Source organism: Sinocyclocheilus grahami, unplaced genomic scaffold (assembly GCF_001515645.1).
Source record: "Sinocyclocheilus grahami isolate Dianchi unplaced genomic scaffold, SAMN03320097.WGS_v1.1 scaffold901.1, whole genome shotgun sequence".
Classification (NCBI taxonomy): domain Eukaryota; kingdom Metazoa; phylum Chordata; class Actinopteri; order Cypriniformes; family Cyprinidae; genus Sinocyclocheilus; species Sinocyclocheilus grahami.
In genome coordinates this window covers 130,824-154,998 of record NW_015506080.1, presented here as the reverse complement: position 1 = coordinate 154,998, position 24,175 = coordinate 130,824, and the positions used below count along the sequence as shown (strand labels likewise).

Genomic DNA, 24,175 nt, shown 5'->3' with positions numbered 1-24,175 from the left:
TAAAATTACACTTATTTTTTACAGTGTAGGTTCATGTTTGCAGAAAGCGTCGCGTTTGGATTGCGTCATTATTCATGGCCGCACTTGTTTTTGAGGCAGCAACGCTGAGTAATTTGTAGTCCGTGGTTTCACTCACCGCTCAAACAGGATCTGACCCAGTGGTAAGAGAACTCGCCGTTTATTTGATTTAGACGGTAGAGTTTCAGACCAGACGACTCTACAGACGTCGGCAGATGTCCGTGACTGTTTTTCTCATGAAGTTGAGAATTGTGATTGTGAAACATGTTCAGTGTGTTTTCGCGAACTGTCCTACAGACTTCCTTTTCTTCGGCTGCTCTCTCTTATCATGATCGATGTGTACCTGTATAAAGAAACCTGTCTGCTTAAAGAGACCGTGTTCTCTCTAAAAATGTAAGCTAATGATTCGTTCGTGTCAAGGTATACCTTTAGGGTGAAAGTAAATGCTGTCTAATCGATGTATACAAAGGTATCCCAGGATGACTGGAGGCTTGAAGGTGCTGCTGCTTTTGTCTCTGTGTCTCGTGGGGTGGACAGTGCCAATAGATCGCAACCAAGACCCTCCTGAGGAGGAGAAACCAGAGGAGAATGCGGTAAGACTGGTCGCAAATCTTGCTCATAGACTAGAACATGCCATGTGCATTAATCATTTTGTTCAATATTAACTTGCTCTCTTGTTTTGGCTGTATGTGCATATCTCAGGATACTGGTCTGTACTATGACCGTTACCTCAGAGAGGTGATTGAGGTTTTGGAAACAGACCCTCACTTCAGAGAAAAACTCCAGACTGCCAACACAGACGATATCAAGGTAAAGCACTCACTATGTAGAGCACAACAACAGTAGGGCTCCAAATGGAAAAATCCCACTCCTCTTCTTTATAAAAATGATAAGGTATAAGTATCCTTCAAGACAGACCTACCAGGAGCTCAAGAGTAAGTTATAACACATGCTTCCGTAGAAGTCACAAGTAAGTTTGATTTCAGCTTCATTTTTAATCTAGTTGGTCACATACTCTCACAAACAACTTATTTTTATATATCCGTCTTCCGTTTGTTTGTTTATTTATTCATAATTATATATAAATTTATTTTAATAATGTGTATTGTATTTTGCGTGTAATGTATTATAAACTTGTATACAGTGACTATTAGTCAATTACTGTATGTATCATAATTTTTTTTAATATAATTGGGTATGTGTAGGTCATTACCTCATAAAATACATTAAGTACACAGTCTTGTTTTGCTTTTTTGTTGTTGTTGCTTCAAATTAAAGTTTGTAATGTGATTCATCACCGTTCTGGTTCATGGTTCAAAAGCGCTTTTTTTATTTAGGGACTTTATTATGAACTCTAGGAATTTTTATAAATTTTAATAACATGCATTTTATATTTATTACATACTTCGGTACAGTGATTATTAGTTCTTATACATTGTATTGTTGTTTTTATTATTTTATGTAATTTGAGATGTGTAGGGCATTGCTTCATAAAAGACATTAAGTGCATAGAACTTGTCCCATTGTCTTTTTCTTACATTTTCATGCTTTTTTGCTTCAATTCATTAAAGTTTGTAATGTTGTGATTCATCTCGTTCATGGAGCTGGTTTGTTTGATTCATGGTTCAATAAATCTTTTATTTAAGATTTTATTTTAAAAAATCCCTATGGAGAAAATGAATGAGGAAAATACCAAATATGCAATATGTCTCTAATGCTGTTTTGCCTTTGAGCATTGACGTTTTATCATTTCATCGGTACTTTAAGTCCTTAATGGAAAGATACTGTGTTTTAGAATGGACGCCTCAGTAAGGAGTTGGATTTGGTGGGCCACCATGTGAGGACGCGACTGGATGAGCTGAAGAGGCAAGAGGTCTCACGCCTCAGGATGTTGCTGAAGGCTAAACTGGACAGCACCAACGCACAGAGTGAGTGTGTTTGTGTATTACTCAAGTGATACTGATGAGCAAGAAAATCTGTTGACGTGACTCCGCGCATGTTCACGCAAATGCTTTGTGATTGCAGGTGTTCAGATGGATCATGCCTCCTTGTTGAAGCAGTTTGAACATCTGGACCCTCATAATCAGAACACTTTTGAGGCCAAAGACCTGGAGCTGCTTATCGTCACGGTAACACCCATTCTTAACATGCCATAATGTGAAATTGCAAAAAATAAACCAACAACATAGATTGACAAGCATTCAGTACATACTTGTTCAGCAACTACATTTAACTTTCACCAAGTTTCAAATACGAGTAAATAAAATTCTGATCTTCTTTTTGTGTTTCTTTGTTAATCCACATTTATCAGATTATAGTATACATATTTTTTTTCTCCTTTTTTTTTTTTTTTTTTTTTTTAAGTTTCCTTTATTTGATTTTTCTATACAAAATAACAAGAGATAACCGACCCATTCTCCATAAGTGAAAATTTCACAATATTATTACCACACTTAACAAAATCCCAGCCAACTGCATACAATAACACAGTGAAATAAAATATAGGGCAATAAAATAAAATTAGGAAAAAAAGAATAATACATAAAAACACAATACATAATTTAAATATAAATAATAAAATCAACTAACTAAAAAATAAAGTGAAGAGTCATACACATTTTTTGTGCTTATTTGTTAGGCCACTAAAGATCTTGAGAATTACGATGCAGAACGTCATGAGGAGTTTAAGCGCTATGAGATGCTGAAAGAACATGAGAGGAGAGAGTACCTGAAGAGTTTGGACCAGGAGAAGAGAGAGAGGGAGGAGAAGAGAATCGAGGAGCTGAAAGAAAAGCACCGACGACATCCTAAAGTTAACGCTCCGGTGAGGGGGTTGTATGGAAAGGGAGATGTATGGATAGATAGATTGATTGAGATTTTTCTAAGTAAAACTTTCTTCGTTTACTTCCTTTTCATCCTTTCAGGGTAGCGTGGATCAGTTACGGGAGGTCTGGAAAGAGACAGATGGGCTTGATCCACAGGAGTTCAATCCCAAGACATTCTTTAAGCTCCACGGTGAGCCTTTTTGTCCTCAACCAGTCCATAAGCAGCCGTTTCACTGGCAAAATGAATTTAATTGCGTTTTCTCACTTAGATACAAATGGTGACGGTGTGTTGGATGAGCAAGAGCTGGAGGCCCTCTTCACAAAAGAGGTAATGTTTCACCTTTGAGGTCGATGAATCATTGAAATCTGTTATTGACAGTGATGGAAGCCTCTGAGTCAGCGGTTAAGACTCTAGTGGGCTCTAATGGCTGTCCTGAGTAAAACATCATCAACAGAGGAATCCATAAATAAGTAAGATGGTGCCACACACGGCCGCCTCAGTGCTTGGCTCTCCAGTGTGTGTACTGTTTTTGTTCGGTTTTCCTGTTTTTTGTTTCTCAAACACGATATTATTCTTTTTATTATCTGTGTCCTGTCTTGTGACTGTCATTCTGTTGCACTGTGGAGCTTCTGTCACTACAACAGATTCCTCGTATGTGTAAACATACCTGGCAATAAAGCTCATTCTGATCTTCTGATAATGGCACGTTTGATGAAGCTCATAAAAGCTGTTCTTGACATGCAGAAAACGAGCAAATGGCAATAACTGAAAAGGTGCAAGCAGTTACTATCTTTCCGATGTGTACATCTTTTCTTTTTTACTGTCTTAGCTGGAGAAGGTGTATGATCCCAAGAATGAAGAGGATGACATGATGGAGATGGAGGAGGAGAGGCTGAGGATGCGGGAACATGTCATGCAAAATGTAAAACCTTCACTTTCTTTCACAGTGACAGAACAAAAATGCTAAAAACTAAACCCAAATCAGTTCATAAAAGCCTAAATGCTGTGTTTACATGAAATCATTTAGAATTTGTGTGAGTTTTTCTTTGGTTTTATTTAAAATGTGTGATAAATGAACACTGAATAAGCTGTTAGAATGTCTAGGCAAAAATGTTATAAGTGTGTGTATGTAAATGCTTTCATTCAATTTCTCTCTCTTTCCCTTTATCTGTCTTTCAACCTTCAGCTTTTTAACACTTTCACAATGTGTGGAGCAGCAGTGACTCCATCCGTTCTGTTCTTTCAGGATGCATGAGATGAAGAAATAGTCATTGTTTTATCTGATTTAAAATGTTCACTGCATTAGTCTTTTATTTATTTATTTATTTTTATTAAACCAAAATTTATAATTGGTTACTTAGTTCGTTTTAATTACCTTTAAACCGTTCACTTTTAAATAGCTTTTTCCTCGCTCGCTGCTTCCTCTCACTGCAGGTAGATCTCAATCATGATAGACTGGTCAGCCTGGAAGAGTTCCTCAAATCTACAGAGAAGAAAGAGTTTAACAATCCAAATGAATGGGAGGTTAGAGTCAGATTTAGATGCATGTCCCACTTTATTATACTGTCTTTGCATGCTAGTGTTTTGTGCCAAATCATTATCTTTATACACTTCAAGACACTGGATGATACAAAGCCAGTGTACACCGAAGAGGAGCTGCAGCGCTTTGAGGCAGAACTTCAGGATAAGGAGATGGAGCTTGGCAGAAGGGCGGAGAAATTACGACAGGAGCAGGAACTTCTCAAAGAGAGAAGCAAAGCTCTAGAAGCCCAAAAACGAGAATATCAGCAGGTAAAAGATTGGTTTCAATTGGTTGCAACCCTTTTCTTGTGTTGCCTTTATATAATTAGAATAGCTGTATGATTTCTAGCTATTATTACATGTTGGTTACACTTTATTTTAAGGTGTCCTTGTTACAGTGTAATTATACATTTAAGTACCGAGTAATATTAATTAACTACATGTACTTACTATATGGTTAGGATTAGGGTTTGGATTAGGGTTACTTGCATGTAATTATGCATAATTAATTGTTATTATAATAGTAAGTATGTGTAACAAGGACACCTTAAAATAAAATGTTACAGAGATTTCCTTTGGTAAGAATGCTTGTAAAATAATATTTAAAAATAAATAAATACAATATATGTGCTTGTCTAAAATTAATACAAATTATATTTTTATTAATTTAAAAATTAATATCAACTAACAATTACACATTTAAAACTCAAAATTGAATATTATACATTTTGTATAAATTTAAGTTCATTGTTTTTTGTTTTGTTTTTGGCACGTTTGTTAAAAAAAAAAAAAAAAAAACACAAAACAAAAAGAAAACATCTTACTGTTGAGCCCATAATAAAACAAATGATTTTATTTAATTTACAACATCAGCACTGCATATTATTGTATTTTTTAATACATTATTTTGATGTCAGAGAACTGAGAGCTTGTTTTATTTCTAATCAGGCAGTAATGGAGATGTCACAAAAACAAAAGGAGCAACAGGCACTGAATAGACAGCCTCCCTCAGGTCCTAATGGAGAGCTCCAGTTTCAACAAGAGATGCAGAAACTAGCAAATGAAGACAGTCAAGGTGAGAAAACTGAAATTAATAATCCATGATTTAACATTTGGTTAACCTCACATGATATAATTTTAGAAAAATTGACTATTTACACTATGCAGGTGAATGTTTCAGTATGGTAAACATTGCCTGTTTTGTCTTTTTGTTTTTAGTGTTGAAAGTCCCAATCAATCAGAATGGAGTTCAGAATAACCTACCAGCTGAGCCACCACAGAATCTTCCTCAGCACACCTCCTAACACAAACACATGCACACTTCTACCTTCCAGAACCTGTCACACATACAAGCCTACTGACTTACCCTGTTCTTATCCTATTCGCTCAGCATTACATAACTAGACCAGAACAACAATAATTAACAGGATACACTCCTCAAATACATACTCGTGGTGTTTTCTGCTTCATCCTCAACCAAATATGCTCCAATCCTTAAAGGAACACTCCACTATTTTTGAAAATAGGCTCATTTTCCAACTCCCCTAGAGTTAAACAGTTGAGTTTTACTGTTTTCGAATCCATTCAGCCGATCTCCGGGTCGGGTGGTAGCACTTTTAGCTGTAGCTTAGCATAGATCATTGAATCTGATTAGACCGTTAGCATCTCGCTCAAAAATGACCAAATAGTTTCGATATTTTTCCTATTTAAAACTTGACTCTTCTGTAGTTACATCGGGTACTAAGACTGACGGAAAATGAAAAGTTGCGATTTTCTAGGCCGATATGGCTAGGAACTATACTCTCATTCCGGCATAATAATCAAGGACCTTTGCTGCCGTACCATGGGTGCAGCAGGCACAATGATATTACGCAGTGCCTGAAAATAGGCTTATTGGAAGTTACCTAGCTTGGGACTGTTTTCAGGCGCTGCGTAATATCATTGCAATGAGAGTATAGTTCCTAGCCATAGCCATTTTGAGTGAGATGCTAACGGTCTAATCAGATTCAATGATCTATGCTAAGCTACAGCTAAAAGTGCTACCGCCAGACCCGGAGATCGGCTGATTGGATTCGAAAATGGTAAAACTCAACTGTTTAACTCTAGGGGAAAATGAGCCTATTTTTAAAAATAGTGGAGTGTTCCTTTAATGCAGTGGCATCAATATAGACCGTTCGCATGTTCCCTTCTAAAGAATCGCTAATATTGGAGATGTGGCTTTGTATGGTGGTAGTCAGGGTTTTTCCTTAAATATTGTTACTTTTGCCCTGGTTTCAAAGTTTACAGCCTTGCTTGCTTCTCGATGTGTTTCTAGACTGGAATAATGTGGTTCTCTGGTAATTCTGTGGTTCACATTATGTCAGTAAAACCTTATAGACAAGGCTTTCTGATTTAAGGTTTCAAATAGACTCGGGACGAGCACAGATCTGTTAATCGAACATATTCAGATTCCGCAATGTGCAATCGATCTAATATAAAATCCCACTGATTATATGGGAGTATTGTATTTCTTTCATTTAATAAAGGATATTTAAGAAAATATGCTACTGTCAGATTTTAAATCCTGTAAAATAATGTGGTTTGTATTAAAGGGATGTAAAAAAAAAAAAAAAAAAGTGTAGTTCTGTCATCATTTACTCACCCTCATGCCGTACCAAAATAATAATATATTTTGAACAAACTGAATGGCTAAACAATCTGTCTATATAGTACAAGTCAAAACAACACTGAATCTCATTGATTTTGACTGGACTTTTAAATGTATGGACAAAAAAACAAAACATTTTTCAAAGTTCTGTGTTCAACTGAAACAAGAAATTCATGCAGGTTTGAAACGACTCGAGGGTACACTGGAAAAAAAATATTAGGCGTAGAAACAGTTTTGACTCAGAAATTGCTAGTAAATATCACAAACAACTGCAAAGAAACGGCAAGTGACACATTTAATTAAATGTTAAATTTTGAAGTGGAAAACCTGAAAATAGTATTTTCTTGTAAAACATACTCCAATACAGTTTTATTCACAACTTCCAAAAATAATTTTTTACAGTGCAAGTAAATAATGATAACATTTTCATTTTTGGTTGAAATCTTTAACGCAACCGATATTTCAAGATTATGGTGTTGTGCTTTGATTTACAAATGTATTTAATCACAATCAATAATTAGCAAAGATCCAAATCATTGAGTCAACAAGTGACACTGAACATTACATTCAAATTGTGATCTGCAACAAAACCATTCATATGATGATGCAGGCCATTTGTTTCTAAGCTAAACTAGGCTCCAATTCCAGTTAGCGCTGTTCTGCATTTCTCTTTCAATAAATCAATTAGATTTTTTTTTTTTTTCCATGTCTGTGAAAACTCGTTGTGACAGCGGCATTGTTCTGAAGTATTCACAAATCTGTGTTGAGTGTCATTTGCTCGCACTCCTTGCCACATGGCACATACTTGCTGTAAATTCCATTCCAATTCTGTCAGACACTGCCTAACCCCAGTGACCTTATTGCTCCACCTCTTCTGCTGCAGCTGTCACCTTTCACTTACACTCTCTAGTGATGCTACTATAGATATGTAAATAATGTCCCTCCACTCAAGCATCAGTACAGCAATCTGAAATTAAGTGCTGTCCACATATTTAATCTGTTCTCACAGGGATTGTTTACTTGAGAGCTTTTGCTCCTAGAGATTTTTTAAAAGGATAGTTGGCCCAAAAAATGAACATTTCATCATTTGCTTGCCATCATGTTTTTCAAAATCTTTATGACTTTTCATCTTGCTGTGGAACATAAAAATATCTTTTGAATGTATTTATCTGTTTATTTGTTTGTTTTGCATACAATGAAAGCCAGTGAGGTCCAGTGTTGTTTTGGACAAATTAAAAAAAAAAAAATTACAACTTAAATTGAAAAATAGAAAATGTATAAAAATGTAAGATATTAATAAAAACTATAATAGTAGGCTATCTCAATGATACTATAATAACTGATTCAAAAGTTAATAAATAATAATTAAATACTAAAGTAATACTGAACAATAATGAGTGAGATGAATCAAAAATAAGTGTATTAAGAAAGTTAATTATGATATCATGTTGACCTCAAAAATAACTGCTAACAAAAACCAACCCTCATATTTGTTTTCATGCATTTAATTCATTTAATTTTCCTTTGTGATATACAAAGTCAGGTTTTGCTTCAGTTTGGTGTCGTTTCACAAGGGCAGGGAACTCTGTTAACCAGCAAACGGAGGAAGGAATTATTTGTTGAATTCTGTAGCTTGTAAAAGACAAGAGGACAAGAGGAATGAAATAAAGAGCCAAGAAAGATAGATGACTCAGAGACTGTGGGAAGAGTCTGATGAAACGAGTACTTGCTTTGGATAGTGTGAAAGAGGGCTTCTGTTCGAGTCATTTGCATCTCTGAGTGGGCTGACTGCTGCTGAATCATCCACTTTTCATAATGCCTCTTTTTAATTTTTTTGATGCCAACACATATGAAGTCAGTAGGTATTTTACTGTGTCTCTGGAGCATTGACTGTCTGGTTTCCACATCCTGTTTCTCGCATTTGCTTATGTTAGGCCCCTAACAGTGATTTCTTTGCTTTTTTTCACTCTCACCCTCCATATCTGCATAAAACGCTATTATAAAGTTTTTCAGGTTTTTTAATGGAATCGTCCACCAAAACATTTTTCCCATCATTTACTCTCCTTTGTTTTTCCATACAATGAAAGTGAATGGTGCACAAAGCTGACGTTTTGTGTTTCACCGAAGTCAATCAGTCATACATGTTTGGAACAACATGAGGGTGAGTAAATGATGACACAATTCTTATTTTTAGGCGACCAATCCCTTTAAAATCTTCACTTTTTGTGCTTAAAAATAAAGGTGCTTCAAAAGGTTCTTCAAGCGATGCCATAGAAGAACCATTTTTGGTTCCACGAAGAACCATTCAGTCAAAGGTTCTTTAAAGAACCATCTCTTGCTTACCTTTTCAAAAAGGTTCTTCTATGGCATCGTGAAGCACCTTTATTTTTAAGAGTGTAGTTTCAGCAGAAGCAGATCTAAAGCAGATGTATGCAGTTCTTGTGAAGGAAAGCGACCATTAGAATTGCACAATATAGCTAATTTCTTATTGGACAACCAGGTATGTGATACTCTCTCTTGACGTTCTCATTCATATTTCCTACATCTCTACCCCTGTCCTTTCTCAGCCTGTGAGTGATGATAAGAGACAACCAAGCAGTTAACACAGCACTATTATTCAACACTACAGCACCTCCAGTGTTTGTATCTGGGCCATATTGCAATAGCCTTTATGGACAGGAGAGGGAGCTAAGAGCTCATAAAACTTCCCACAGCACTAGCTCTGTGCCAAACATACTTGGTTGTCATCTCCTAAATCACGATATCCACATATGAGACATTTCTGCTGCTTCTGCACCATTATGCGTGCAGTATTTATCACTCTCTGAGCTGTACGGTCTGACAGCGGTGAAACTGCAGACAATGGATTGCAGCCTGAGCATAAAACGTTGGTCGCGATGTACTTTCTGATAGTGCTCAGGTGATTTGGGGGTTATCACTTTGCTATTGTGTGACGGAACCAAACTGTTCTGCACTTCAGGCCACCACCACACACACAGAAACTAAATGTGCTGAGTTCACAGGGACAGACGACAGTCTCCCACTGTGATTGTCATCTCTAGAGTGATTTACAGGACATTGAGACAAGGGTATTGTGTGCCAAGAAGAACCTAACATACAGAATTCTATTAAACTGTTTCAATGTTAAAAAAAGCACAATGGTCATGAATCTGCTGTTTGGGTTCTGGAGCACCACATACATTGATATCTGTGCTCTATTAAATATAAAAGTTCCAAAAGGGGGAAAAAAAATTTTGTTTCCCCAAAGAATCTTTCTGTGAACCATTTTTTAGTGTGAAGAATATTTGAATACCCTCTTGAGGAATGGAAATGTTCCATGAATGTTAAAGGTTCTTCATGGAACCATAGATGCCAATAAAGAATCTTTATTTTAAAGAGTGTCGAATAACTTTTTTTCCGATATAAAGAACCATTTGTGAATTGGAAATGTGCCATGGATATTAAAGGTTCTTCATGGAACCATGAATACCAAGAACCTTTATTTCTAAGAGCTTATAAAGAACATTTTGTGGAATTGAAAGATTCCATGAATGTTTAAAGGTTATTCACGGAATCATGCCAATAAAGAACCTTTATTTTTTTTACCTCTTAAAGGAATAGTTAAAAAATGAAAACACTCATCCTTTCCATGTTCTGCGGAATATAAAAGATCATTTGAAAAATGTTCGCTTTTTTGGTCATTTTGATGGAAATCAATAGTAACCAAAACTATTTGGTTACCAGCTTGCTTCTTTTGTGTTCCACAGAAGAAAATAAAGTTACACAGATTTGGAACAACATGAGGGTGAGCAAAAGATGACAAAACTGTAAATGTGGGGGTGAACGATCCATAAAAAATTGACAAGTTATTGTAATGTAATATTTCTTATAGGGTTTTCTTAAATTGGAGGCTTTGTTGTGACCAGCTGCTCATCCTGAACTTTTCTTGAACCCATGAGAACTAGGGTTGGTTATATCCCAGTGTCCTCTCCTTATCTCTTTTCCTAAGTGCTCACTGGCTTGGAAGGCTCTGATGATGCAGCTCCAAAAGACACTCGGATAAACACCATGTGGTGACCCGCTGTGCATGGGTTGAGATGCTAGTACTAGCTAGTGTTATGCTTAAGACACACATCCATTTTGACACCTTGGTATATTTGGGTATGGTATGTGAAAATGGCATATGAAGTCCTGCCGTGCTTTGGGGGTTCTCAAAGTGAGAAGTAAAAAAACTCGAAAAAGTAGAAAAGCTTAGAAATATCAGTTGAGGCTTTTCAAAGCAGACATCCCCCACTTTGTTCTTGTGCAGCACTTGCTCCAGCTGCAAGTTATAGCACGGCACAACTGTGTCTTTAAATCCTCTCCTTGTGCACAACGATGACATCATCCTCGAAAAACACATTACGTCACCCCTTTCGGGACCCTTCTCATAGCTCCACCCTGCTCTCCCCCCGTTTTATTGGCGTTTATCAATGCAGAAGCCCTCCTTGTCGCCTGGTTTATTGGTGGAGAAGTCACCGGTGTCTGTTTTTTATTGGCTTGCAGCATTTCTGTCTGTGGCCTCCGCCACTGAAAGGGGCTTCTCGACTCAAGTCGCGTCGCGGGTAATTTGGTTTTCCTCAAGCGCACGCGCTACTTCATACTTCTTCTTACGTCAAGCTTCTTATTATGATTATCTCATGACTAGATATAAAATATAGGCCATAGGCCTATAGCCTACATCACAAATTATTAGCATTTTTGTAGAAGAAAGGTTTTCTCCACCGAACGAGTTATAGGGTGTCTGAGCAGAGTTTGAACCTTTTCCAAATGCAGTCAAAGTAAGGCTGGTGGTATTACAAATAGGCAACTATTTTTACTTTTTTTAAATATAAATGTTTCGACTGCATTTTCAGATGTTTCAGTAGCTAAACATAAGTTAGTTCGTTATTATAGTAAGTGAGTGTGCGCTAAATATGAACAAACGCACAGAAATAGTCCAAGACATTAAGGATTTTTAAAGGAATGGCCTTGCACACTCAGATAGCGGACGGGAGAATAGCTTATAGCCTAGCTTAATTATAAATGTAAAAATCCTGTGTTTTGTTTAAAATGTCTGTAAGATGTTTAACAGTTATCTAGCTGTGCTAGATGTGACAAAAGACCATTTAAGATGCACTAGAGGAACAAACTGTGCAAAGCTGGCGGAGATTTCTATTAAACGTCGACCAAGTCTTTATATACTATACACTTTTTATTTGCACCAATTTGACCACTCGTGTAATAGGCTACTCACGTGTGTTCCTATATTTAAATAGAGATTTTTTAAATACACATTTTGGTTCATAGAGTTTTGCTAGAAAATTATTACGTGGGCAAGCGGATTTCGAAAAGGAGTCGCCTAGATGCAAAATATTATTTAACACCGTTATCGTCAAATTAACATTTTAAAACCCAATAAAAGCCGCACTTGAGTGATGAAGCAATGAAACGCTGAAAAAATGATGTGATAACTTAGCTAGTGCGGATGGTTTGAGAGGCGCAATACTGAAAACAGCCGGTAGAGGGAGTGGATGTGGCGACACTCTGTCAGAGAGAGAGAGAGAGAGAGAGAGAGAGCGGACCGGCTGCTGAAGTTCTTAGTGGTACCCAGCCAGCGCTGAACTATTTGGACCTTTTGCCCATGAATGCTCATGCATCGCTCTTAAAATAACACGTTCATCCTCTTATGTGAGGAAAGGTGCTGTACCGTACATTTACAGACATGATATCACACAGTTACAGCAGCCCTAGCAACAGCTCGCGTTTGTGCTCGCTGTGGTGGTGAAGCATGTGTGAATGTTTCTTTAAGAGCCAGCACCTTTACATCGAGGGGGGGGGGGGGGACTGGGGTTGTCTGTGGCTAGGTGTAACGTTTGCTCGCTCGGTGCCGTCGTTACATGTGTGAGGAAGAGGGAAGGGGGGAGGCTGATAACTGGGCGAATTCGGCACCCGAAAGCGCTGCGCTCCGATGGGGTCGACAGGGATGAAATGATGATGATTATGATGATGTCTAGCGTTTACTCTCGACGATGACAACGGTGAGCGGTGCATATTTCAGCATCGCATGTATTTTCTTAGATATGCATGTTTGTGTTTGTGATATCGCCCAGCTGTGGAGATGAGGAGGGGGATGGAGGACTTTGGAGGAGGGGGCGAGGCGAAAGGATGGGAGGAAGAGAATAAAACAGCAACATTTGAAGAAATGACACGATGCGTTGTTCGTTAGACTAGACCTTTCGACGGCATGTCCTGTCGCTTATCTGCAGAAGAGAGACGGCACACATATCATGGTGGAGCGAGCGGCAGAGGAATACGTCAACACATACATCCAGCCCAGTTGACACTAGAACGCTGAGCGGCGTTTGGGCGAACTGCGAACGGAGCGGTGCTTATTATTTATTCTTTTCATCGAGCCATTCATGTTAGTGCGGAATAAACCAGATCAGCAGCATCCACCCGTTTCTTCCTTACTGCGTGTCGACAGCGTCCACGGAAACACAAAACGCGCTGCCCGGCTACATGATCGTTACACACCACGAATTTCATTTCCGTATATCATGCGCATCCATTAGCCTCTTGACTAATGTGCTTTACAGAGCCTGTTTAGAGAAGCAAATGTACCGTAAAGGCGAACGGAGAATAAAAGCGGTGTGCTATTAGGAATCGGCTGCGGTCTGTGTTGAAGGGAATTTGAAATAGGTGTGTGTCGGAGAAAGAGAGGGAGGGAGCCAGAGAGACGGACAGACGGGCAGGCAGAGAGACTAAACAAATGGAACTGGGTGTAGATTTGAATGTTCTGCATGACAGTCGCGGAAACGAGGCGGATACACTGTGTTTATTCGCCTCGACGTCGTTAACATTCAAGACAAGGGAGTATTTAGCACGATTTGTGGCCTGTGCGAGGAATCACTGCTCTATTGATCCTTCCAAATTCCTCTGTGTCGACATTCACTGGAACAGGACGCTCTTTCATGCTATTCCCAGATTTCTGTGACGGGGAAACCCGATGGTTACAATGTTATTTGTAGTTTGATGCTCCCCAATGTGTCTGCCACCATCTAGTGCTGAGTCCTGTGTCGAAGAGCCGAGTGATTTCAGTGCTAACTCCATGTCTCTCACTCAGTGCTTTTTACATGCACAGGAATATTCTGATGTGAATCAGAATTTGGTCATATTGTGATTATGTAATGCTCGCTCGGTGCCGTCGTTACATGTGTGAGGAAGAGGGAAGGGGGGAGGCTGATAACTGGGCGAATTCGGCACCCGAAAGCGCTGCGCTCCGATGGGGTCGACAGGGATGAAATGATGATGATTATGATGATGTCTAGCGTTTACTCTCGACGATGACAACGGTGAGCGGTGCATATTTCAGCATCGCATGTATTTTCTTAGATATGCATGTTTGTGTTTGTGATATCGCCCAGCTGTGGAGATGAGGAGGGGGATGGAGGACTTTGGAGGAGGGGGCGAGGCGAAAGGATGGGAGGAAGAGAATAAAACAGCAACATTTGAAGAAATGACACGATGCGTTGTTCGTTAGACTAGACCTTTCGACGGCATGTCCTGTCGCTTATCTGCAGAAGAGAGACGGCACACATATCATGGTGGAGCGAGCGGCAGAGGAATACGTCAACACATACATCCAGCCCAGTTGACACTAGAACGCTGAGCGGCGTTTGGGCGAACTGCGAACGGAGCGGTGCTTATTATTTATTCTTTTCATCGAGCCATTCATGTTAGTGCGGAATAAACCAGATCAGCAGCATCCACCCGTTTCTTCCTTACTGCGTGTCGACAGCGTCCACGGAAACACAAAACGCGCTGCCCGGCTACATGATCGTTACACACCACGAATTTCATTTCCGTATATCATGCGCATCCATTAGCCTCTTGACTAATGTGCTTTACAGAGCCTGTTTAGAGAAGCAAATGTACCGTAAAGGCGAACGGAGAATAAAAGCGGTGTGCTATTAGGAATCGGCTGCGGTCTGTGTTGAAGGGAATTTGAAATAGGTGTGTGTCGGAGAAAGAGAGGGAGGGAGCCAGAGAGACGGACAGACGGGCAGGCAGAGAGACTAAACAAATGGAACTGGGTGTAGATTTGAATGTTCTGCATGACAGTCGCGGAAACGAGGCGGATACACTGTGTTTATTCGCCTCGACGTCGTTAACATTCAAGACAAGGGAGTATTTAGCACGATTTGTGGCCTGTGCGAGGAATCACTGCTCTATTGATCCTTCCAAATTCCTCTGTGTCGACATTCACTGGAACAGGACGCTCTTTCATGCTATTCCCAGATTTCTGTGACGGGGAAACCCGATGGTTACAATGTTATTTGTAGTTTGATGCTCCCCAATGTGTCTGCCACCATCTAGTGCTGAGTCCTGTGTCGAAGAGCCGAGTGATTTCAGTGCTAACTCCATGTCTCTCACTCAATGCTTTTACATGCACAGGAATATTCTGATGTGAATCAGAATTTGGTCATATTGTGATTATGCAAGGGTCATGCCAACACATTGATCGCCATAGCCAGATTAATCCAGTGTTTTGGTTTCTGGAAATCTTAATTGGATAGCATATGCTTGTATTATTAAGATTTGTGGGTCATATTCGGAATATCGACTTTAACTGAACATTCTTTTTTATCTACGTCCAAGCAAAGGTAATTTGTGATATCAGATATAAACACCTCAAAATCTCAGAGAAATTAAACACTTTTTCTTTTCTAATGAAGATGAAATAAAATTGAAAGAATAATCATGGCTTATATTTGTAAGAGTCCCGTGACTTATATTTTCGCAAAATCATAGCTCCTGTGTTGGGATATGAAAGATATTTCATGAGTTGATTAAATTATTCTTCAAAATGACTAAAATGCATGGTGCACTATAAATGGCTCAAGCAAACAGAAAAATGTTCAGGATATGCTGATATGTCACTATTTCTGGAACATATGGAAATCTGTTTTCAGAATAAAGGCTTACCTGGAATATGAACCTTAATCAGAAAGTTATGTGCATGTAAATGATGTCACTGTCAAGATGGGCATATTACTTTTAAGCATTACAGTTTTTTATTTAGTGTCTTTAATCACAATATGTTTTAAAGGTTTAAATGACAGTCAACAGTAACCCAACAGCACAGATCATTCCCCACTTATCTATCCCAGTGCTGACAACTTGTATTACAACATTTAATGCATTAAATGTCTGCATTGAAAGCATGTTTTATTAGTAATTGCAAAAGTAAGATATCATAACAGTTGTGTTTCACCTCTTTCTGTCCGAAGCCTTTTTGGTTTTGTTTATTGTATTATTTTCTCCATGTGTACTGTCCCCCTATTCCCTTTTTTTGTGATGGTATCCCAAGAGTCAATAAAAGTGCTATTGTAAAACAGTCTACTGGGAAACTTGCTGTTTTAAAATGGTTTACTCAGAGACTATGAATTCACTGGATTTGATGTATAATGCTTTATTTCTTCATGTCTTGCCCAGCTTTGACCATTTGTGCTAATGTCACTCTCCTTTGTTTTCCTCTTCAGCTCTCCTTTACTTGAAGTTCGAACCCATTGGGTAGAAGACTCTCCTCCATGCCCACCCTTCCTTTTACCTAATCCAGTCCCTGCGACCCAGTGACTTTCCCCTCCTACTTTCTCCTGCCACTTTTGTCCCACCTGATACCACGTCCTGCTGCTCCACCCAAACACACCCAAGCCAAGGATTTTGAACAGCACATACTAAAAGCCAATCAGGAGCCTTGAAGCCATTCAGGAAATAGCAACACAACTCATGAATCTACCTGAGCGCTGAGGAAAAAATAAAGGAAAAGCTGTGGATAATAAACTCATTGTCAAGAAGATAGCTCTGACAGTACGTGTCCACCCTTGAAGAAGAGCACAGCAATTAGGAGATTCCTCCAAGAAAGCTTGAATAGAGGGTGAATTCAAACTGAGGGACAGGATATAGAGGAAAAGAAAGAGAGAACAAATGCACGCATAATATAACATATCTGCATACTCACATTCCCACACACATTGCAGACTGTTAAGGCGCACGTTCTTACCACAGACCACACGCTGCACCATCCTAAACACCCGCATATGAATGACAAGTTGTTTATCTGTGTGCCGTAGGCTCTCAGGCACGCAAACACCATCAGATTCGCGGTCCCACACTGTGATCCTCGCAAATTCCTCTTTTTGTAGGGCCAAGACATACACACACTCGCCCTTAAACTCTCGCACCTGTTCACGGCCTCAAGATGATGTGTGAGGTGATGCCCACCATCTCGGAGGACGGGCGGGGTGGTGGTGGAGGAGGCCCGTCCTCTCCTGCTGGAGGTGGTGGGGGTATGGGGGGCGGTGCAGGGGGCATGGGTGGTGGCTATGGGGGCCGGGAGGCCCGTAGTGGAGACGAGGGGGGGAGCACTGGAAATCTGGAGTCTCTGATGGTGAACATGCTGACGGAGAGAGAGCGGCTGCTAGAGAGTCTCAGAGAGACCCAGGAGAGTCTCGGCACGGCACAGCTACGTCTGCGAGAGCTGGGTCACGAGAAGGACTCGCTACAGAGACAACTCTCCATCGCACTGCCACAGGTACACATCAGGGGTCCTGAATGTGTGTTTAAAACATTATTTGAAGTTGCAAGAGATTCATAATGTGAATATTCGTAATTATATTGATTTATTGTGCTCCTGTAATTTAAAATCATAAATATCATCTTCGTTTGGAGTAACATGTTTTAAAGGAATACCTGGGGTTCATCAAAGTTACATGTATGCTCAAATGACAGCATTTGTGGCATAATATTGATTACTACTTTTATTTAAAAAAAACTAAGCAAAAACTTAGTGAGGCAATTACAATGGAAGCAAATGGGGCCAATCTGTAAACATTAAGATACTTATTTATTATTTTTTTTAAAGAAACACAAAAACACAAGATGTGCACAATTGATTTAATGAGTGTTTGAGTTAACATGATTTTAGTATGAAAAGTCTTAAGTTATATTCAATTTTACAATGTTCCCAAACAAATGTCTACAAAAATTATGATTTAAATAGATTTACAGTACTGATCAAGTAATACACAAGTTTTAACAGAGGAATTGATGTAAGTGCTTTCGCAAAATTATAGCTTTAAAATTGGTCCTATTGTCTTCCATTGCAAGTTTCTTACCAAAATAGCTCAATTTTGGGGGCAAAAAAGGTCCATTGTCTGTTTTCAGTAGCCTAGCTATGTATAAAGCACAGTTCGCACAGAAGTCACTTTCTAATCAAGCAGCTTTCTGTTTGGTCAGCACAGCAAATGCATGTGACCAACCTGAAAATGAGCTAAATCTGCATTCACGTTTTTCACCCTTGTGCAAAATTCACGAGGATTCTTATTAAAATGACACTATTTTGCTCACAAATTGGATATGGGCCACACCATAACAATGATTTTTTTTAAGATGAGGGCTGAAATTGTTTTTTTATATATAATTATTTTGGTGATAATTATGACACAAATGCTGTCATTTGAGCTTAAAGGGGGAATTTACTGCTGGAAAGATGGCTTTTAATAAAACTTGTCTGTTTATGCAGTAGAAATGCGAAACATTTTTAAAATCTGTGATACATGACTAGAGAAAAAGGGCTGTGACGTTCCCTTTTGCCAAGAAGTTCAACACCCATAATGCACTTTTGGTTTTGACGTCGCCTCTATGACCTGACTGTCTGTGGATGGGAATATGAAAATGCACAATCTGTAGTTTTAACAAAAGCTCTGGAGCTGTCAAAGGTCTTGAGGTTTTGGAGGTTATGGAGCTGGCTTTTGCTGAATAATCACTGATAATCTGGGTGCACCTAACACAGAGTTTATCCATTAACTTGGATTGAACCTGGAATATTCCCTTAAGAATTTGGACTGGAAAGTTTGCATGGAAAAACAGTTCACTGAGATGAACCATGTCTGATGATGAGCTGCCAGTGAAGTATTAGTGATGTCACACACAGACAGATGTAAAGAATTTTAAAGAGTCAGAACTAAGCTTGTCTGGTTAGTGTCATGTCCTTTGTTTGCATTGGGCAGTCTGTGATTATATCTGTCTGATTTGGCTGACATTTAAGCTAATCTTTATCTTCTAGATTGCTGTGGGCTTTTCTTTTCAGGTCTTGAACTGTTTGGTCTCCTCTGATCTAATTTAAGGTGTTCTACATGTATTTTTGAGATTATCTGCTTATCTATGATTCTGTGACTTGTTTTAGGCAAGGTGGGACAATATATTTTTGATTGTTGAAGAGTATAATCTTTTGAATCTTTTGTTGTTTCATTTGTAGATTTTGTCAAATAATGAATTTGAATCCTTTAAAGACATCATAGCAGCTTAAGGTGAAGTAATGAGCTTGGCCAGTGGATAAATCTGTCAGGCATTGCAGTTGTATATGGGGTCAGAACAGTATTAAAATGAATATATTCACAAATGCATAACCTTATTCAAATTCACAAAATGTGTTCATGAGTTTTTCAAATGATTTTATATTACAAATAGATTTTTGGATCTGCATTTACAAATCTTCACATTATGGTTGTCACCTTAGATTTGTGTTCATATATACATTTCACAAATGATTGACTCAAGTAAGGTGACCCAAGTAAATCTTTTTTCTGCAATATGTCTTTTTATGGGAGAGTTGTGTCATGTTTAAATGTTACAATTACACAGAAACAAAATTAAAAGTAATACTTTTAGTTTAGTAATTTAAGTCACTCACTTCGTTGCTGGCATCCTTGCTGCCTGTCACATTATATGTAGTTCTCAAAGACATATACGTACACTGCAAAATTTGGAGAGTGACAACCACTTTGATTTGTAGTAAAGTGAATCCTCTAAGTTCAAAATAAAGGAGTCACTTCTAATATACCAAACTCTCTGGACCTCTCTGGAGAAAAAAAAGTTGCTCTTTGCATAATGTGTGGATTTCATTTCAGCATAACATCACTCCTTTTCCATTAAAGCACATTGCACAGAAGAGACAGACAGCATTGAGTCACAGAGTTGAACTTAACTGTATTGTTAAAAGTCTTTTCCGTCATCATCCGTCTTGTCTTGTTTTACAGGTAAATAAAACAAAATACCTTTTTAATAAAAATAATTTTTGACGTCTAAAGAAAATATACATGTAAGAATGGATTTGTGAATCAAAACCTGTCAGACAAGTCACAATACCAAGGTGACCCACAAATGTGTGACAATTTGCAAATGCAGATTGAACAATAAATTATTAAATGCAAAAACATTGAACAATTTGTCAGTGCATTTGCATATTTATGAATCATGCTTTGTTCATGTGAATTAGGTTACACATTTATGATTCTGTATTTGTGAACGTATTCCTTTTTATACAGTTCTAACACCATATTTGTCTACCAATTAAAGATCATCAACGTCTGTATCACTGGAAACATTTTGGGACCGACTGCCACTAACATATGGCTTGAAATATGGGAATGACTGGATATTTAAGGGGCATAGCAACACAGAGAGAGGGAGAATCAATATCTCTCTCTCTTTCACACACAAACATATGCAAACACTCTGAAATAAGCAGACACATATTCAGAGCAGTGATACATTAAGCAGGGTTCAGTCGGCGCATCCCATCAGTGTTGGGCGTATGAGAGAAAAACGAATCGAGAAAGAGACAAAAGCTGAAAAAGAGTATGTAAAGCCATTGTTGAGGTCCTTTGTGTCAGTGGAGCCGTAGTGGGAGCTTGAATGAGAGAGAAATAAGGCAGGACATTATCACGCAGTTGAGTTTGGCATACTTTTGCCAAACATAATTCTAGTCCAATCTCAGCAAGGTACATTTCCAGAATGCCAAAGTCCTATGGGCCCACTGAGTTACCATCTGTGTACCACTATACCACTCCTAAGCTCAGCCCCCCCACTCCTACTTTCCTCTCCTCCTCCTTGCTCCAGCTTCTTTTCCCTATTTTTGCATGTTGGCAGAAAGTGAGGCAGTTAGATATAGACAGGATGGAGACGTGACCCACCAAACGCATTCATCATGAAGGAAAGGAAACATGATTGGCCGATTTGAGCTCAGAAGGTACATGCAACGTGATTGGTGCTTTGCTTGTTAAAGGCCTTTTGATTGGGGTTTGGTTTGCATTGCGGAGGGAATGTGATTGCTTAGTAAGATTGGCTCGAATTCAAATCTCTTTATGTTTTTCTTGAGTCGCTGATTTGATTGATCCGGGATTTGATTCACTTTTAGGTTAAGTTATTATTCAGCATCATCTAATAAAAATCCCAAGATCTGCTGTGCATTTAAGTAAATGGACACACAAAGTACATAATTGCACATGCAATAGCAATTTTGTCTGCGTAAGACAGGGAAGCTGTGTCATGCGTGATTCTTGAGGAAGGTGCCCGATCACATATAGGCGGCTGGAAAAAGATGGTGTGGCTTTAGGCTCGCAGTGGCAGCCGTGTGAGGCCATATGTCATCTTACACAACATAATGCTATGAAGACCTTACACCCGAGATTTGCTCATTGGAGTGTTCAGAATGTGGACTTTGTCAGCTGTTCACACAGAAGCAATAAAAGTAACAAACTCTGATTCAGTCCCACATGCACACAAACACGGGTTGGTTGTACGATACCAACGTTTGGGCATTTACGATACCAGCCTCTGTTAACTCAGTAACTAATCAACAGCCTTGTATTACTGATTAAATGATGCTGCGATGTCAATAAATGAAATAGTTCAGTGTCAGTAATTTGCATAATCTCATGTTTTTTAAATTAATGTATTAACACGTTCAGTTGTTGAATTCGGCAGTTTGTTTGCAAAATGTATATAAAAAGAGGCAAAGAGCTGAATTTTTGCAACACTGCTCACACATGCTGTAGTAGGCTATAACAAAAACATAACTGCAACAAAACACATGGGAAGTCCAAACGAACTCTGAACTCAATGCAAATGTGCAATAATTTAATAATCTTTCTCTACACTTTTGTTACAACGTTTTTTCATCTGCTGTCGTCTGATGGTCTGAGTACAGTAATACATTTAAACTTTTGATGATCATTAAATTCTTTATACATAGAGTGTAAATGCCTACTTTTCTTGTGTATCCTATCTGAATAAATTAGATTTATAGATGAAAAAAATGTTTAAGAAATTTAATTTAAACCAGTGGTTGGGTTACCAGTGCCCAAACTGTTGAACTGTGCTGAATAGCAGTATGTTGTAAGTTTTTCATCTAATATTTATATTTTATTTTAGCTTGATTTCATCAACAACATTTTTAATAGTTTTAGATAACAATAACAACCCTTACCAAAATGTAGTATACTTCAAGTTTAGTTTATTAAGTGTACTTAAGTAAAGTTCAAGTATATTTTTAAGTATACTTTATGTAGTAAGTATACAAATATCAGTGTACTAGTAGTAAGTGTACTATTTCAGTACTCCTTGGGACTAAATTGGCCCACTTTCTAGTATATAAAAGTATACTTTTAAATATACTTTAAGTATAACAGTAGTAAACTTTGAGTACACAGCTAGTTTGCATCAATATTTTTAGCTTGTACTGAAACTATACTAAAAGTGAACTTATAGGTATACTTATAGTTTACTAATTAGATACTTGTAGCATTTTTAGTACACTTTGAAGTAGGGTTGTGATGGTGAGGACATTTTCACACCGGTTAATCGACGTGAGACAACACCGGTAATACCGGTATCACCGCAGGAGCAGGGGCGTTCCCTCTTTTCCTCGCTTTCCTTCGCTTTTAAATAGCTTGTAAAAGCGGTGTGCGCATTTTACTTTCACTTTCAAATAGCGGCAATTCGGAGTAAAGCAATTGTTCGTTTTTAGTTTGTTTGAATTTTCCCTCTTTTCCTCGCTTTCCTTTGCTTTTAAATAGCTTAAAAGCGCCGTGCGCATTTTACTTTCACTTTTGAATTAGCGGCAGTTAAATTGCTTGAATTGCTTGAATACAACAACAAAATACAACGTCAAACTCACTTTAACGTATATATAAAACATAGAACTTTTATTAACAAAACAAATAAAAATACACCATGCTATAGGGCAGGCTATGCCTAATATAAAATAAAAAATAACTTGCATAAAGTTTAATAGGTATACAAAACTGGAAATAAGTAAACGTATAATATATAAACAAATAAATAAGAAACGTAAAATGTTTATTAGCAAAACAAATGTCAAGTAAAATAAATAAATGACACAAAGTTTAAATAAAGTAAAAATCAGCAAACAATGTGGAACCAATTAAATAAGAAACGAATGTTTTAAAAAACTTCCAAAATCACCTTAGATAAACGACAAAAGTCAACAGGCTTTTCAAAATCCAAAATATTGCCAAACGGGCGCTTTTGCATTTCGTTTAGAAACTAAATCATCCAATATCGTCTTGTCTGTCTCACCCCACTCGACTCACTCTCCTCACTGGATAAATGAAATCTGATCTGTGATGCGACGGTCATTCGATGGTGGGGGTCGGTGACGCGGTGGGCAAGTGACTTAATCGGTGTTGCGGCTTAACATCGGTATCACCGTCAGCACCGTCTATCGCGGCAAGCCTACTTTGAAGTAGTCTCAGTAAACTACTAGTTTAGTAGTTTTATACTGCAAGTATACTCGTAAGTTTTCTTTAAGTGAACTTTACATCATACCTTAAGTATACTACTATGTCCCTATTTAGGTATTAATTTGTATATATTTTGTTATATGAATATCTGAACATACAAATCATCAAAAGAAAGAACAGGGTATCCTGCTTGTAAACAAAAATTTTATTCTAGCTTCATGCATTCTTTTTTTAAACACTTGAATGTGGGTAAGTTTCATAAATAAAAAATAAAGAAATGAACAACATTTTGAACTAAAAGCTGAAAAAAAGACTATGAATTGGATTCAAAATGATAATCAAAACGTAGATGGAGTCGACCAACACCCCAAAGCTTAACAGTCATTATTTCCTCTTCATTGGTCGACATTTTATTCCATAATGTTACACAGTTTTGATGCTGTTTTATGTCTGATGATCGTGCTAGAATACATGTGGAAGCATCTGTTGTTTCGGTTTCTTCTTCACTTGTGTTTTTTGGAAATTCTGTACAGAA

At 38.1% G+C, this 24,175-nt stretch overlaps 2 protein-coding genes across 6 annotated transcripts in view; both read left to right on the top strand.

Annotated features, from left to right (window-relative positions):
• Positions 1 to 67: 67 nt before the first annotated feature.
• On the top strand, positions 68 to 5,920 carry LOC107563981 (nucleobindin-2-like). Its single transcript, XM_016248950.1, has 13 exons — positions 68 to 161; positions 488 to 611; positions 721 to 828; positions 1,814 to 1,946; positions 2,044 to 2,147; positions 2,657 to 2,842; positions 2,943 to 3,033; positions 3,113 to 3,171; positions 3,674 to 3,766; positions 4,279 to 4,368; positions 4,462 to 4,635; positions 5,314 to 5,440; positions 5,584 to 5,920. The coding sequence occupies exons 2-13, from the start codon at positions 498 to 500 to the stop codon at positions 5,667 to 5,669; spliced, it is 1,365 nt and encodes a 454-aa protein (XP_016104436.1). The 5' UTR covers positions 68 to 161; positions 488 to 497; the 3' UTR covers positions 5,670 to 5,920.
• Positions 5,921 to 12,888: 6,968 nt separating this feature from the next.
• LOC107563979 (liprin-alpha-3-like) overlaps positions 12,889 to 24,175 on the top strand; it is a 46,556-nt gene continuing 35,269 nt past the window's right edge. For 2 of the 5 annotated variants that reach the window (XM_016248949.1, XM_016248945.1), the window contains exons 1-2: positions 14,242 to 14,385; positions 16,576 to 17,627. In XM_016248949.1, coding sequence (XP_016104435.1) covers positions 17,295 to 17,627 — 333 coding nt within the window. In that variant the 5' untranslated portion in view covers positions 14,242 to 14,385; positions 16,576 to 17,294. The other 3 variants (XM_016248946.1, XM_016248947.1, XM_016248948.1) reach the window with 3 other exon arrangements.